General features: G+C 38.8%; 1 protein-coding gene across 2 annotated transcripts in view; it reads left to right on the top strand.

Moving 5' to 3' along the window:
* SRGAP1 (SLIT-ROBO Rho GTPase activating protein 1) overlaps window positions 1-13,708 on the top strand; it is a 279,839-nt gene that overhangs the window by 158,766 nt on the left and 107,365 nt on the right. For both annotated transcript variants that reach the window (XM_007179740.3, XM_007179741.3), the window contains exon 4: window positions 4,147-4,209. In XM_007179740.3, the coding sequence (XP_007179802.1) occupies window positions 4,147-4,209 (63 nt within the window). The remainder of the gene's footprint in view (window positions 1-4,146; window positions 4,210-13,708) is intronic.

Below are 13,708 nucleotides of genomic sequence, written 5' to 3'. Positions count from 1 at the left end.
AAGGCCCGCGCACCGCGATGAAGAGCGGTCCTCGCACCGCGATGAAGAGTGGCCCCCGCTTGCCGCAACTGGAGAAAGCCCTCGCACGAACCGAAGACCCAATACAGACAAAAATAAATAAATTAATTAATTAAAAAGAAAATCCTTAAAAAAAAAAAAAAAAAAAAAAAAAGATTGCTTCTCTTGGGGTCCAGAGTCGTATTTAGAAGAAAGGACTGTTTTTCACTGTTACTGTAATAAATTGGAGACATGTTTAAAGCTGGGGTGGGGATAACATGAGGTGATCTTGTCGTTGCTTCTGTGCCATGGGGACAGGGACCAAGCCCCCAGCACTCGGACTAGGACTTGATGTTGTCTGGTCCGGGGATCTGTGAACAAAAGGGTGTGCAAATTCATGCTTCACACTTCAGTCACGTGGTCTAGCGTTTCAGAGCACAGCCCAATTCTTTTAACAGTTTTTGCAGGCAAAAGGAGTGGTGCAGGGCGGGGAGAAGATGGTTAATTTTGAGGCTGCTGACTAGGCCACGGAGAGTTTAGACTGTCATTCAAAGCGAACATCTAGGCGGAATCTTCGGTGCTGTGTCATGAGGGTAGCCGGGGGTCTACCTCCCTGAAAATAACTCGCCACCAACTTCTCACAGAATTTAAAGTTCCCACTGGAGCCTGGCTCCTTAAGGGCCTCTTTCATGAGTTGTATATATCTTATCCCATTGGCTTGAGGAATTATCCATTTCCTAGTAGGTATTTGATTCATTCATCTGGTACCACCAGTAGTATACCCACGAAAATGGAACATAGATAAGTTCAGTGTACATGTGTGGCAAGGGTGTACGGATGTAAGAAGGGCTCAAGGGCTGGAGCACAATACTTGAGGCCCTTCCAAATCAGGGGTCACTTGGGTGGATCTAAAGGCCAGGGTAATGGGGAGTGGGGTGAAGGATATCCAGTTCAATTCAACCAGTATCTGCCAAGCACCTCCTATGTGGAAGTCAATGGAATAAGTGTCCATAGAGACCAGAAGAAGGAAGAATACGATGTGGGCTTTTCACTCAAGGGAGTTAACCGTTACAGTGTCTGGGAAAGAATTAAATAATTATAACATTTGTGGGATGTTTACTGTGTGTTAGGTACCATTCTGAGTTCTGTGTATGTGTCATCTGGTTAATGCTCTCATCAACCCTATGACATAGGTACCATGACTACATTCCTTTTATAGATCTGGAAACTCAGGCACAGGGGAGTCCAAAAGCCTTTGAGACTTCAGTCCCAGCATTCTGACTCCAGAGTCCTTGCTTTGAAGTGTTATTCTATACTGCCTCCCAGACAGATTTTTTTTATATTTCAGGGCCTCTGAGGAAAGGTGAACCAAAAATGTGAGAGTGTGCTCAGCAGAGAACAGTGTGTCTGTTTTGCCAGACTTCCTCTACCTCATTACCTGAAATCTTGTAAAATGTGAAATGTACAAAGAACCTTTTTGCTGTTGTAAGATATTTGACTTGGCTGGTTTAGCAGGCCCTTATCGCCCCGAACCCAAGTGTTCAATCTGATCCTAAATATTCTTGGCTTGCAGTTAATTGGACCTAAGGGATTTTGGGGGTTATTGTTCTAAAGTCTTAGCCAAGAAATATTTTCTTTTTGGACTTGCTACCTGAAATGTGGGCAGCTGAGCAGAGTTACTTGGTAGCCTTTGATCCCATTAGAGAGTTCTGAATTGGTAGCTCAGATCCTTGAATGAAATATGATATTAAAATAACACCAAGCTGAAGTCATAGGAGATTGCAGTGTAATGTATACAGTCAGAATAGCCAAGATTTAAGGGAAATAAAATGAGTTTCAGTTGGCTTCATTTGCTCACTTGTGACTTTCCTTTCACCCTTCAGTAATTCTTAACCAACCTCTTCACATAGCAAGGACACAGCAAAACATAAAATCTCTAACCCAAGTGTAGGGATTTTAAATCTTTCAGAGCTCGATAAACACCAGCACCCTTTATCACTCCAAGAAAACCCAGGGACGAATGCAACTAACGAACTTGAATTTTTCGAAGTTTAGCTATTGCTCTGATGTCATCTTCCCACACTATTTTATGTTCACAAATTTTTGCTTCAGCACATGTGGCCTTTTTTAAGGGAGGCCTAACCCAATGACCTAGTGTTGGCAGACGGACTGTGTTTCATCTAGATCCTCTGATTTTATTAAGGGTGGTCTATGGGCCTTTCTTTTCTGCCCTCTCACCAGTGGCCAGCCTTCACCAAAGGCAGTAACTACTTCAGCAAATCACACAAACAACTGTATTTCAACTTATGTACAGATTCATTTAGCAAGTGCTGATTGGAAGCTTCCTTTGTGCCCAAGTGGGACCTGGACTAGTGTCTTCTTAAATTCCATACCCTCGGCACCTCACTTGCCTCACCCTAGTTCTGGCCTCGTGCCCAAGCACTGTGCAGGACTCTGGGGTCGCAGAGCTGTTAAAGATATGGCCCTTACTCCCAGTCCTGACAGCCCAGTGGGAGACACATAAATGAACCATGGATGTTGTTGTTATTGTCTCAAACTATAGATTAAGCCATGCTACACATTTTTTTCCATTTTCTGTACCTGACTAAATACTGAACTCAAAATAGGAAAAAAAAAAGAAAAGTAATTTGGATATATGATTTCCTTTAAAGTAACTAACAGATTTTGCTGAAAAAAAATATTCAAATACTCCTCTGTCAAACCCTCAGAATTAGCCTAGGGAAGAATATCTTAAATGCTGTCATTTACCCACTGAGTGGAAAAGTAAAACTCTCTTTTTTGTCTTAATGAAAAAATAACAATAATAAATGCAGAGGCAAAAAGTATGTGGAGCATAAGTGGCCTTACCAACTCACTACTTTGAAAGTGTTTTCTTAAAATTAAAATTGTAGTCAGTCAAAGGGAGAGACAAGTATCATATGATATCCCTTATATGTAGAATCTTTAAAAATGATGTAAATGAACTTATTTATAAAACAGAAACAGATTCACAAACATAGAAAACAAACTTATGGTTACCAAAGGGGAAAGAGGTGGGGAGGGATAAATTAGGAGTTGGGGATTAGCAGACAGAAACTACTATATACAAAATAGATAAACAACAAGATCCTACTGTATAGCACAGGGAACTATATTCAATGTCTTGTAATAGTCTATAATGGAAAAGAATCTGAAAAAGAACATATATATATATATATATATATATATATATATATATATATATACACACACATATATATATGTATATGTATAACTGAATCACTTTGCTATACACCAGAAACTAACACATTGTAAATCAACTATGCTTTAATTAAAAAAATATTTTGTAGTCAGTCATATAGTTATTTTGGAAAGGGAGAGTTAATTTCCCTGTTGGTTTCTAACTTAGCTTCTGGGGACTCACACTGCAAAATTCCCTTGTGATGATACTGAGATGGGAAGCAAGATGCTGGAATTCATCTTTTCATGACTTAAGTTCTGCAACTCAACTTCTGAGCAAGCACGGTGCTTCACCCTCCTTTTTCTCGCTCTTGATAAAGTCTGATTTGGATGGTGGGAGAGCCATTCACACTGTCCACTTCTTTGCTTCTGTCCAGCCAGTGGTAACCATTGGTGCACACATCTAGTATTTAGAAAGGGCCATTTGGTCGAAGATGTTTATTGAATCAGGGTCGTGCTGGCCTTCCATTGTGTTATACACATTCTTCTATTTTCAGTCAGTGGACTTCTTTTTTTTTTTTTTTTTTTATTTATTTATTTTTGGCTGTGCTGGGTCTTCGGTTCGTGCGAGGGCTTTCTCTAGTTGCGGCAAGTGGGGGCCACTCTTCATCGCGGTGCGGGGACCGCTCTTCATCGCGGTGCGCGGGCCCTTCACTATCGCGGCCCCTCCCGTTGCGGGGCGCAGGCTCCAGACGCGCAGGCTCAGCAGCTGTGGCTCACGGGCCCAGCTGCTCCGTGGCATGTGGGATCTTCCCAGACCAGGGCTCGAACCCGTGTCTCCTGCATTAGCAGGCAGATTCTCAACCACTGCGCCACCAGGGAAGCCCAGTGGACTTCTTAAGATGTTAAATCATCTAGAAGCAAGTTTCTGTTACAGTTTTTAATATTGTTAATTTTTTCTCATTGCAGAGCAAAGAGATTGCATTCCAACTTCATGAGGATTTAATGAAGGTTCTTAACGAGCTCTATACGGTAAGCATGTAATCTTTCTTTTGGAAAAATCTTTGGTTTAGAATTCTGGTTTGCAGAAACACTTCTCTTATTAGAACTCATTCCAAGCTAGAGTGTTGATGGATGCTTGTCTGGTTGAAATGTGGAACCGAGTGGATAGATGGCACGAGACTGTTTCAAGTAAATATTTATATGCAGTCAGAACACTTTCAGAAACTGGACTATAGTTGTCCCAAAAAGAATGTTTTTACATGGTTGGATTATATGTGATCTCTTCATATATTCAGTTCCAGAATATTGACGGGGAGGGGTATCTGTTTTTCCTTCTTGGCAATAGTTTGCTTTTCTGAATTGAAGTTTTTTCAGGTTAATGCATATAATCAGAAGAAATTAAATGATTAACTATTAAAAAAACAAAATCAATGATTAGTCATATGCCTATGTATATTTTGTTTTACAATTAATGATCATATTATTAAATACATATTCCTTCTGGAGGAATTTGACGAGTTTTTATTTTAAAAGAGAACAACATAACAAGAACTGAGTAATGTTAATTTGTTCTAACTATAGATATTTGCATTTTCATTACACAAGATTATTTGAATTTTTCTTTACAGGCAAATTAAACCTGAAACTTATTATTAAAATATGTTTCTTGATTTACAAATTCATTTGTTCCTAAAAAGCAAGTGTGTAAAATACAGTTTTGTGAATTAAATTGTTTTTAATGCTCCACTGATACTTGCTAATTAAAAGAACCTATAGTTTTAAACTTTATAAAATGAGTGATATTCTTATAAAATCCACTTTCTAGCTTTTTTCTACATGTGTGATAAATTTGTTTTTATGCAGCATGTTTGCTACGCCTGTGCTTTTGAATTAACTTGACAGTTTCTAATTGCTTGTTCCTCCTTCAGAAACCTTTAACTTTATGTGCAAAAGCCTCATGTTATAAGGTCATATCCACATAAAAGGCCATTTATTAGCCCACGCTTGGTGTGATTTATTAATTTCTGATAACCTAAGGTATCAACCATTTCTAGAAATCCTGGATGTAGAATTTAAAAGTTGAATCAGCATTGTGCCTCTGAGACTTCCACAGAAGAAATTCTGTCTTCTTCCATTGCACTATTTTAAGATGAGGGCTTCATGGCACTTTCCTTGTGGTTCCCTTTGCTTGGGCATTGTTTTACCTAGAAATATAAATCAGTCTCTAATACTTTAAAAAATAAATCTGCTGGTTGTCATGGCATCATAAACAAGAGCCTGTTGTTTATGGTCTGGAACTAGTAATACTAGTCAGAGCAACACTGGCAAAGATAAATTTGACTGTTGAATACAAGAAAATCTGGTAGAATGTCATGAAAATTTTATCTCAGTGAGGGATGTGTATAGAGAAATTTCTCCTGGATTCAGCCTATCAAGTGGAATTAGACATCTAGGAGACTCTATAGTTGAATCAAGTAAGTTGATAACTCCTCAAATGTCTCATCAGTATCAGTCTGAAAGCCTAAAGGAGCCAGATTCTAGAAAAGGTCACCAGAGTTTAAATAACCCTGTCAGTCATTTAATCTCTGAATCAGTTGAGGAATCAAGGCATAGAGGAGACAGGCAAAGAGGTTTTCATTAGGTAGTCTGTAGATCACTTTGAGCTCTTGGGAGATTATTTTACTTTAACCAAACCAGAGAGCATGCATATTTGAGGTCAGATGTCATGTTCTGTGGGGAAAGACTATCTTATTATACACACACACACACACACACACACACACACACACTTTTTACTCTGAAAGATGGTCTCTCTTGCAATTTAAATTCAGATACATAAATTCTGTCATGTTCAAATGAAATCTATCCATTACATATATTCAGTTTACATTCAGAAAGGAAGAAAAAGTGAGCAGTGTTTGAACAGGGGACCAAGGGTTGGGGGAATGTGGTTTAGGTTCTTTATTCAACCACTGACTGGTCACGAATAAATTACCTTCTGAGTTGCATCATGCATAGAATTTTTTTCAAGTGATGACGTAATAATGATTGTTGAAGTAACGTGTAAAATATGTAGCCTGAGGGAATTGAGGATGCTATTTAATTGCCTTTTCAAACAAATATTCACTCCTCCCTTTCAACCCTTGATACTCCTTGGGAGTTGAAGGTGAGCTCCTTTTTGAGAGGTACATTAACTTCCTTAAACCAGAGGAGTGCTTTTTATTAAATTATAGTCCAACCTTAGTGGTGGGCAGTAGCCTTATGTGTGGGCTTCCCTGCCCCAAAATAGTTCTCTCACAGGTCTGTTGATTATTCCAAACATTCTATCAGAAGGCTTTGTCTTAAATAAAATGCAAATGCCCAGGACAAATAGAAAGAGATGCCTTATGATCGTTTTTACCTTAAAATGAACCGAGTTTTATCAGATTCTTTGAGAACGGGTTGTATCCATGGGGCATGAAAGCCTGGACCTCTGAGCAGGAGAGAGCGGATGGTGGCATCTGAGTGTCATCTGGAAGGAGAGGAAAGGCTTTGAAGACATGCATCCCCTTTTCTATATTTCTGCCTCACCCTTGCCTTTATTTACAGAAACAGGGCCTCAAAGTGGTTTTGAACCTACCACATGGGCCAGCCACAGCAGTTAGGATTACTTGGGCCTTGAGTAACAGAGGTACTCAGAATAATGGCATAAACAAGATAGAAGTTTAACCTCTCTCTCACATAAAAGAAGTTCAGAGGTTGGCAGCACAGGACTGGTATGGAGGTTACATAAAGCCATCAAAAGAATCAGACTCCTCCTAATACACTGTTCAGAGAAACATAATTGTATCTTTGTTCTTAGAGTTCAAGATAGTTGCTGGAGCTCCAGCCATTACATCTGCTTTCCTGAAATGGAGAAAGGAGACTCCAACAGAATGGAGAAAGGAAAGAAGGGCAGGCCCTCTGTCTCTTATGAAGACTTAATGAAGGTTCCATATAACACTTTCATATACATTTCATTGGCCAGAACTTAGAAACACAGTCTCACCAGGCTTCAAGGAGGTCTGGGAGTTATAGTCTTTTAGTTGGCCAGCTCGTTGATAGCCAGTTAAAAATTGAGGATTTTGTTAATTTGAGAGAGAAAGGGAGATATTTTTTAGGTAACTAGCCATGCCTTTCAAAGTAGCTAACATTTATTAAATGCTTATTATATATGGCTAGTTATTGCGCTAAGCACATGCATTATTTTATGTAATCCTCACAGTGTCTCTATGAGGCAGTTACTATCATTATCCCCATTTCACAGATGAGGAAACTAAGGCTCAGAGAGGCTTGCCCAGGTTGCACAATAAGTAGTAGAGTGGGATCTCAAGTCCAGGTCTGGCTCCAGAGCCTCTGCAGGTCTGTCATTTTATCTCTCTTGCCATAGTTTTGGGAAACCATTCTCTAACAAAGATCTCTAAATGTTAATGCCACCCTAACAACACAAAGCACCTAAGCCATTTATCACTTGCTCCTTTGTATTTTTTTAAATCAGTGGCATTAATGTTGCTTTAACAAAAACATAGGTGAAAAATTGAACATTTGCCTCACTGGCAACCTGTACTTCTTAGAAATGTTAATTTAAATGATCTAACAAGAAGGAAAAAGAAATAAAAAGAAAAAATACAAAACCAACAACAGAAAAAACTAAAAAATTAAAATTAAAAAAAAAGATCTAACAGATGGGACTCATTGGGCTAAAAAAGTAAGAGTGAACCAAGATCTTCAAATTCCCTTTCTAAGTCTAATCCACTAATTAACTTCCTTTTCAGTTTAACATGTGAGAGAGAACTAAAGTAGGGTTAAGAAAGCAGGGAGACTGCTGTACTTTAAGGAAACAGAATTGACTGGACTCACATCGAACTTGAATTTGAATCTCAGCTCACTTAGCCAATCTGGGCATCTGTATTAGTCTGGGAGAAACAGAACCAATAGGAGATTAGATAGATAGATAGATAGATAGATAGATAGATAGATAGATAGATAGATAGATAGATAGATAGATAGAGATAGATATGGGAGAGAAATTGATTATAAGGAGTTGATTCGTGCGGTGTGGAGGCTGAGAAGTCCCCAAATCAGCAGGCAGCAAGCTGGAGAGCCAGAAGGTAATTCCAGTCTGTCCAAAGGCCTGAGAACCAGGAGAGCTGATGGTGTAAGTTCCAGCCCGAGTTCAAGTCCAAAGCAGAAGACCATGTCTCACCTCGAAGACAGGCAGAGAGAACAAATTCCTCTTACTCAGCTCTTTATTCTATTCAGGCCCTCAATGTATTGGATAAGGCTCACCCATGTTGTTAGGAAAACTAGTTTATCTATTCCACAGTTTTTGAATGCCTCCTACCATGCCAGGCACTTGTAGATGTACTGGGGATGTATAATAGATGTGAATAAAAACAGACCATGTTACTTCCTCTCAGGGCATTCATATTCTAGGGAGGAGAAACAGACAATAAACAAATAAATATATAGTATGGCAGGTGTACGTGCTAAGAGAAAAAATAAAGCTGAGTTAATACAGATTAAGCATTCAGAACAGTGCCTGGCACATAGTAAATGCTTATTAAATGTAGGTAGTTAGTGTCATCCTCATCGTCATTGTCATCTTCCTCATCATCGGTGAAGTGGGGATGGCAACAGCTCCTTGTCTGCCTCTCAGAGTAAAGGTGGAGATCAGGGATGACATTAATAGTAATTTCAGATGGTTTTTATATATATACATGGTTTTTCCTTATAATCAGTATATATTAGTTTTGTACAAAAAGAAAAAGGATGGTAACTTCCTGTAAGAAAACCAAATCAATAGTAAATGTGAACAGGGCTGTGACTGGGTTCGTGGAGAAGTGAAAAGGCAAAAATGGAAAAATGGTGACACAAAAGGTTAAAAGGAACATTCAAACCAAAATTTGCCTTCATCAGTCTGGTAAAGGGCTCATCATAAAACAGTGGTTTGAAGTGTTAAGCCTGTCCCCTCATACCGAAATCTCAAAAGGTTATGCTGTATTTTAGGGGAAAAACAATTATTTGTCCTATGTTAATATTTCTTTACTTTGCCTAGGTTTTACAGCATTATACTCAGTGTTTTGAAAAACAAGGCGCTTACCATCCTCAGTAAGCAAATTCTAACGGAGATTAACACAGATGTCATGGTAAATCCACGTGAAATTGATTGTTAATTATGTGTAATTGACGATTACTCTCTCCGTACATCAGTGACACACATGGCTAGCCAGAGTCAAGAGATAATCCATCTTCAAATTCCATTAAATTAAGAGGAAAGAACTGAGAAAATGAAGATTTATCCAGCCCTTACCATGAGGCACATGCAGGATCCCATTCATGTCTCACAGCAGTCCTATGAGGCAGGTATTCCTAATCCCAAGGTTACTAATGGGAGCCGGGGCTTCAAATAATTAGCTCAGGGTCACACAGATAGTAAATGAATGCTCCAAAATCTCAGCCCAGTTCCATCCCCAAGGCCCATCAGTTCCCCACTGCACAGCTGCCTTAGTGAAGGATGTGCAGGACAGGTGGGGAGAAGAAGGGTGGAGCCTGATCTAATAGGTAAAACTCAAGAGTTGAAACTTTTACACTGCATGCACTGATTGCCACTTGTAAAAACTTGATTGAGCTTTCCAGATTGTTGATGTGGGTTACAAAATGGGCAAACCCAAACAGCTTTGGGTTTGCACACTCAGCTTTAATATTAGGATATGTTCATTTGGAGGGCTGCCTCTTTAAAACATAGCTTTTCTTATAGCTTTAGTGTTATACGTGTCAACACCACCTGTTTAGCTGTGTGTTCTCACATGGTGATTAGTGCTAAGTATCCATTACTGGCTATTCCATGCACGTTTGTTTTCTCCCTTCTGAGCCCTAGCTCTAATTTGCCTAACAAATGTAAATAGAGAATAGAAGCTGTCCCAGTACAAACCCAAGTCTTCTGAGCCTCTTGTACAGGAGTTATTTGGAAAACACGGTTTCTGAATGCACACAGATATCCATGCTGGCCTTTACATATCTTTGAACCAGTTTAAAATGTTAAAATGAAAAGCTAATTATTTTTAGAGGAGATGGGAGGGAAGACACTTTATTATTTCAAGCCCTTCTTAGAAAAGTCCACCTCTGAGGACTGCTGAGGAAAGCTTCCTTGGCTGGCTTTGTGAGCCTCCCACAAACCAGGAGCTAATGCATTCTTCTAGAAGAAGAAACGTGCCCCAGGCAAGGTTGAAAGGTCATTCTGAAAAAGCCCAAGATACTTGCCATGTCCTATCGGAAGATTTTTCTCTGTGCCTCAAAGAGGTTTTTGGTTTTTTTATTTTGTTTTGTTTTGGTTAAGTATTTATTTTAGCTCAAGGGCATTTGAAGTATTTGAAATATACATTTATGTAGTGAAAATGCAAATTCATTGCTTTGAGAGGGACTACAAAGAGGTCTGGGTCTCGGAACAAAACACTGAACAAAGAGAAATAAGGCGTAAAGGATATGTAAAAGGCTCCCCAAAATGAAAACTTCTCTGGAATACCACATGCTCCGTGATGCCACCTGGAAAACTTTTTTAAAAAGCAGTCTATTTAGAGATCCTGGGCTGACAAAGTGTTTCCATATATCCTTGCCCTGGCTTTATTACTAGACACTTAGATGGAAAGAAAGAGAGGTATTGGGATCACATGACTCCCTGCCAACTTCTGAATTCTAATCTTGGCCTTGACACAGACTGACTTTAGAGACCAGGTTCGATAGTTTAACCTGGATTCATTTTCCTGCCAAAACGATTGAGATTAATAAAATTTCCATTGGAAGACTCTCTAAAGACAGCTGTTGTTTTTTTTATTTAAAAAAAATTTGTTATTGAAATATAGTTGATTTACAATGTTGTGTTGTTTTCAGGTGTACAGAAAAGTGATTCAGTTGTTTACATACTATATATATTCTTTTTTTACATTCTCTTCCATTATAGGTTATTACAAGATTTTGAGTATAGTTCCCTGTGCTATACAGTAGGTCCCTGTTGGTTATCTATTTTATATAGAGTAATGTGTATGTTAATCCAAAACTCCTAATTTATTACCCCCCCCAGGACATCTGTTTGATAAGATCTTTATATGTAGATGTCTTTTAGGGTACCCTGCTAATTAATGAGGTGAAATGCCGCTAGCTCCTGCTTGGAATTTTTCTTTTCTCTCTGAGATTTGAGAATTAGTTATGGTTGGTGCTTATGAACTACAAATAAAACTGTCTTTTAAAAGAAGTGAGCAATATGAACCAAAAACAATTATTTGGCTTAGAAATGAAAAAACAAAAAAGTGTTAGAAAGTATAGTTTAGTAAAAACAAAACATTTCTAAAGCATGTTTCATATCAAGAATCCTTCTCAGAGTATTTTATCCAAGCTATTACATTCTGAAATATAGTAGTATGACTTTTAAATGATTAGAATGCTTAAATAACAATCAGAATGTTTCATTTGTATTGGGTAATTAAGGTACTTAGCTTTGTTTATCATTATTCATCAAAACCAAATATATAATACATATACATAGAATAAATCATGGGCATTTTCCTTAGATTTATTGTCTCAAAATGGACTAGAAATGTTGGCCAGTAGAAATGTAAAAATCATGTGAAGGGAATGAAGATCTAAATCTGTTGAGCTGGGTGATCCATTTCAACATATCTTAACTCACATGATTATCTGATAGAATTTTAGTGCTGAATGGGCCTTTAGAAATGATCAAATTAACCTCCTCATTTAGGGAGACCACCACGGAGACTCAGATTAAGTGATTAAAGTCCCAGGTTGGAACTGTAACCCAGGTTTTTATTTTAATTCAAATTAGTAAATAGGGCCCTACTATGTATGTGCTACTGTGCTGGGAGCTTTAGGCAAGACAGTACCAGAAGTCTGGCAAATAAAAGCTAAACAAGGACTAAATAGCAACAACTAACCTTTATCTGGTACTATTCTAAGCAATTTACATAATTAGCTCTTTAAATTTTTCCAAGGGACCTACAGGGTAGATGAGGCACAGAAAGGTTAAGTACTTTGCCCAAGGTCACACAGCCAGGAAGTCTCAGACCAAGCAGAGTCAAAAGGCTCAGCTCGCACACTGTGCTCCCTTTTTTTAAATAGATTTGTTTATTTTATTAATTTAATTTTGGCTGCGTTGGGTCTTCTTTGCTGAGCACGGGCTTTCTCTAGTTGCAGCAACCGGGGGCTACTCTCGTTGCCGCTGCGTGCTTCTCATTGCGGTGGCTTCTCTTGTTTCAGAGCACGGGCTCTAGGTGCACGGACTTCTGTAGTTGTGGCACGAGGGCTCAGTAGTTGTGGCTCGCAGGCTCAGTAGTTTTGGCACACGGGCTTAGTTGCTCCGCGGCATGTGGGATCTTCCCGGACCAGGGCTTGAACCCATATCCCCTGCATTGGCAGGCGGATTCTTAACCACTGCGCCACCAGGGAAGTCCCAGTACTCCCTTTTTAATGGTGATTATAACTTAAGGCAGACCATTATGTACCAACAGAAAGGTTCAGCTAGAGGGCTTTGGAGTTCCAAAGAGAGAGGTCCACCCTGAGGATTAAGAAAAATTCAGAGAGGAAAGGGTCTGAAAATGGACAGGATTTTACGAGTAGGACAGATGGAGAGAAGCTGGGGAAGGTTTTTGAGGCAATAGGAGCAATGTGAGCCAAGGCATACAATTAGGATGAACACAAGGCATATTCATAGAATTTCCCTCTGGAGCCATATCTAGAGAGAAAGGAAAAAAATCAGAAGTTGAAAGATTTCAGGAGAGTACCAAATGAGATTCTAAACGACATAGGCAGCAAAAAATGGTTAGACATCTGGTCAAAAGCAATTTGAAAGCTCAAAAATCTTTCTTGCATAGATTAACAAAGGCCTCTCACCTTTCTTCTTTTTTTCTCTCTTCTTTTTAATAAATGGAGTGAGAGGTACTGGATTTGAGAAACAGGTTTATGTGTCAAGTTCTAAACCATTTTCCATTAAAAGAAAAGGATTCCATGTCATTCTTTCCATTTTAGTTGATGCTACAATTCCAAGGGTTTCAGGTCTTTTATGGTTTTAAAATTCCAAGTGTCTGGTGTCCTCAGCTTAAGTATTTCATATACTAAACCGTATAACTTAAATGTCTAATACACATGTGTAATGTTGAAGACATGTGAAACATTTCCCTGAAAAGAATTAATGATTTAAAATTGCAGGTGACTTTGAAATTCTAGTAAATTTGTTGGCCTTTCATTATACATGTACTTTCCCCCTCAACGTTGCCAACTGCTTGAAACTATCCCTTCACCACTTCTGCTGCCACTGTGTTCACTATGGCCCTGGTTAATATGTATTCCAAGTGCCAATTTGTGGGTATTATTCTTTCAGTAGCTTAAACTTGTATTTCAGGGCCTCTGAAGACTTCGTATGAAAACGCTTTTTGAAACAAGGACTTTCTGATGACCTCCCCTATCACTGACTTTCTCTGTTGACTTGTTGGGCAAGGAT

This window comes from Balaenoptera acutorostrata, chromosome 11 (genome assembly GCF_949987535.1).
Source record: "Balaenoptera acutorostrata chromosome 11, mBalAcu1.1, whole genome shotgun sequence".
Classification (NCBI taxonomy): Eukaryota; Metazoa; Chordata; class Mammalia; order Artiodactyla; family Balaenopteridae; genus Balaenoptera; species Balaenoptera acutorostrata.
The sequence above is the reverse complement of the archived record's forward strand: the minus strand, read 5'-3'. Positions and strand labels throughout refer to the sequence as shown.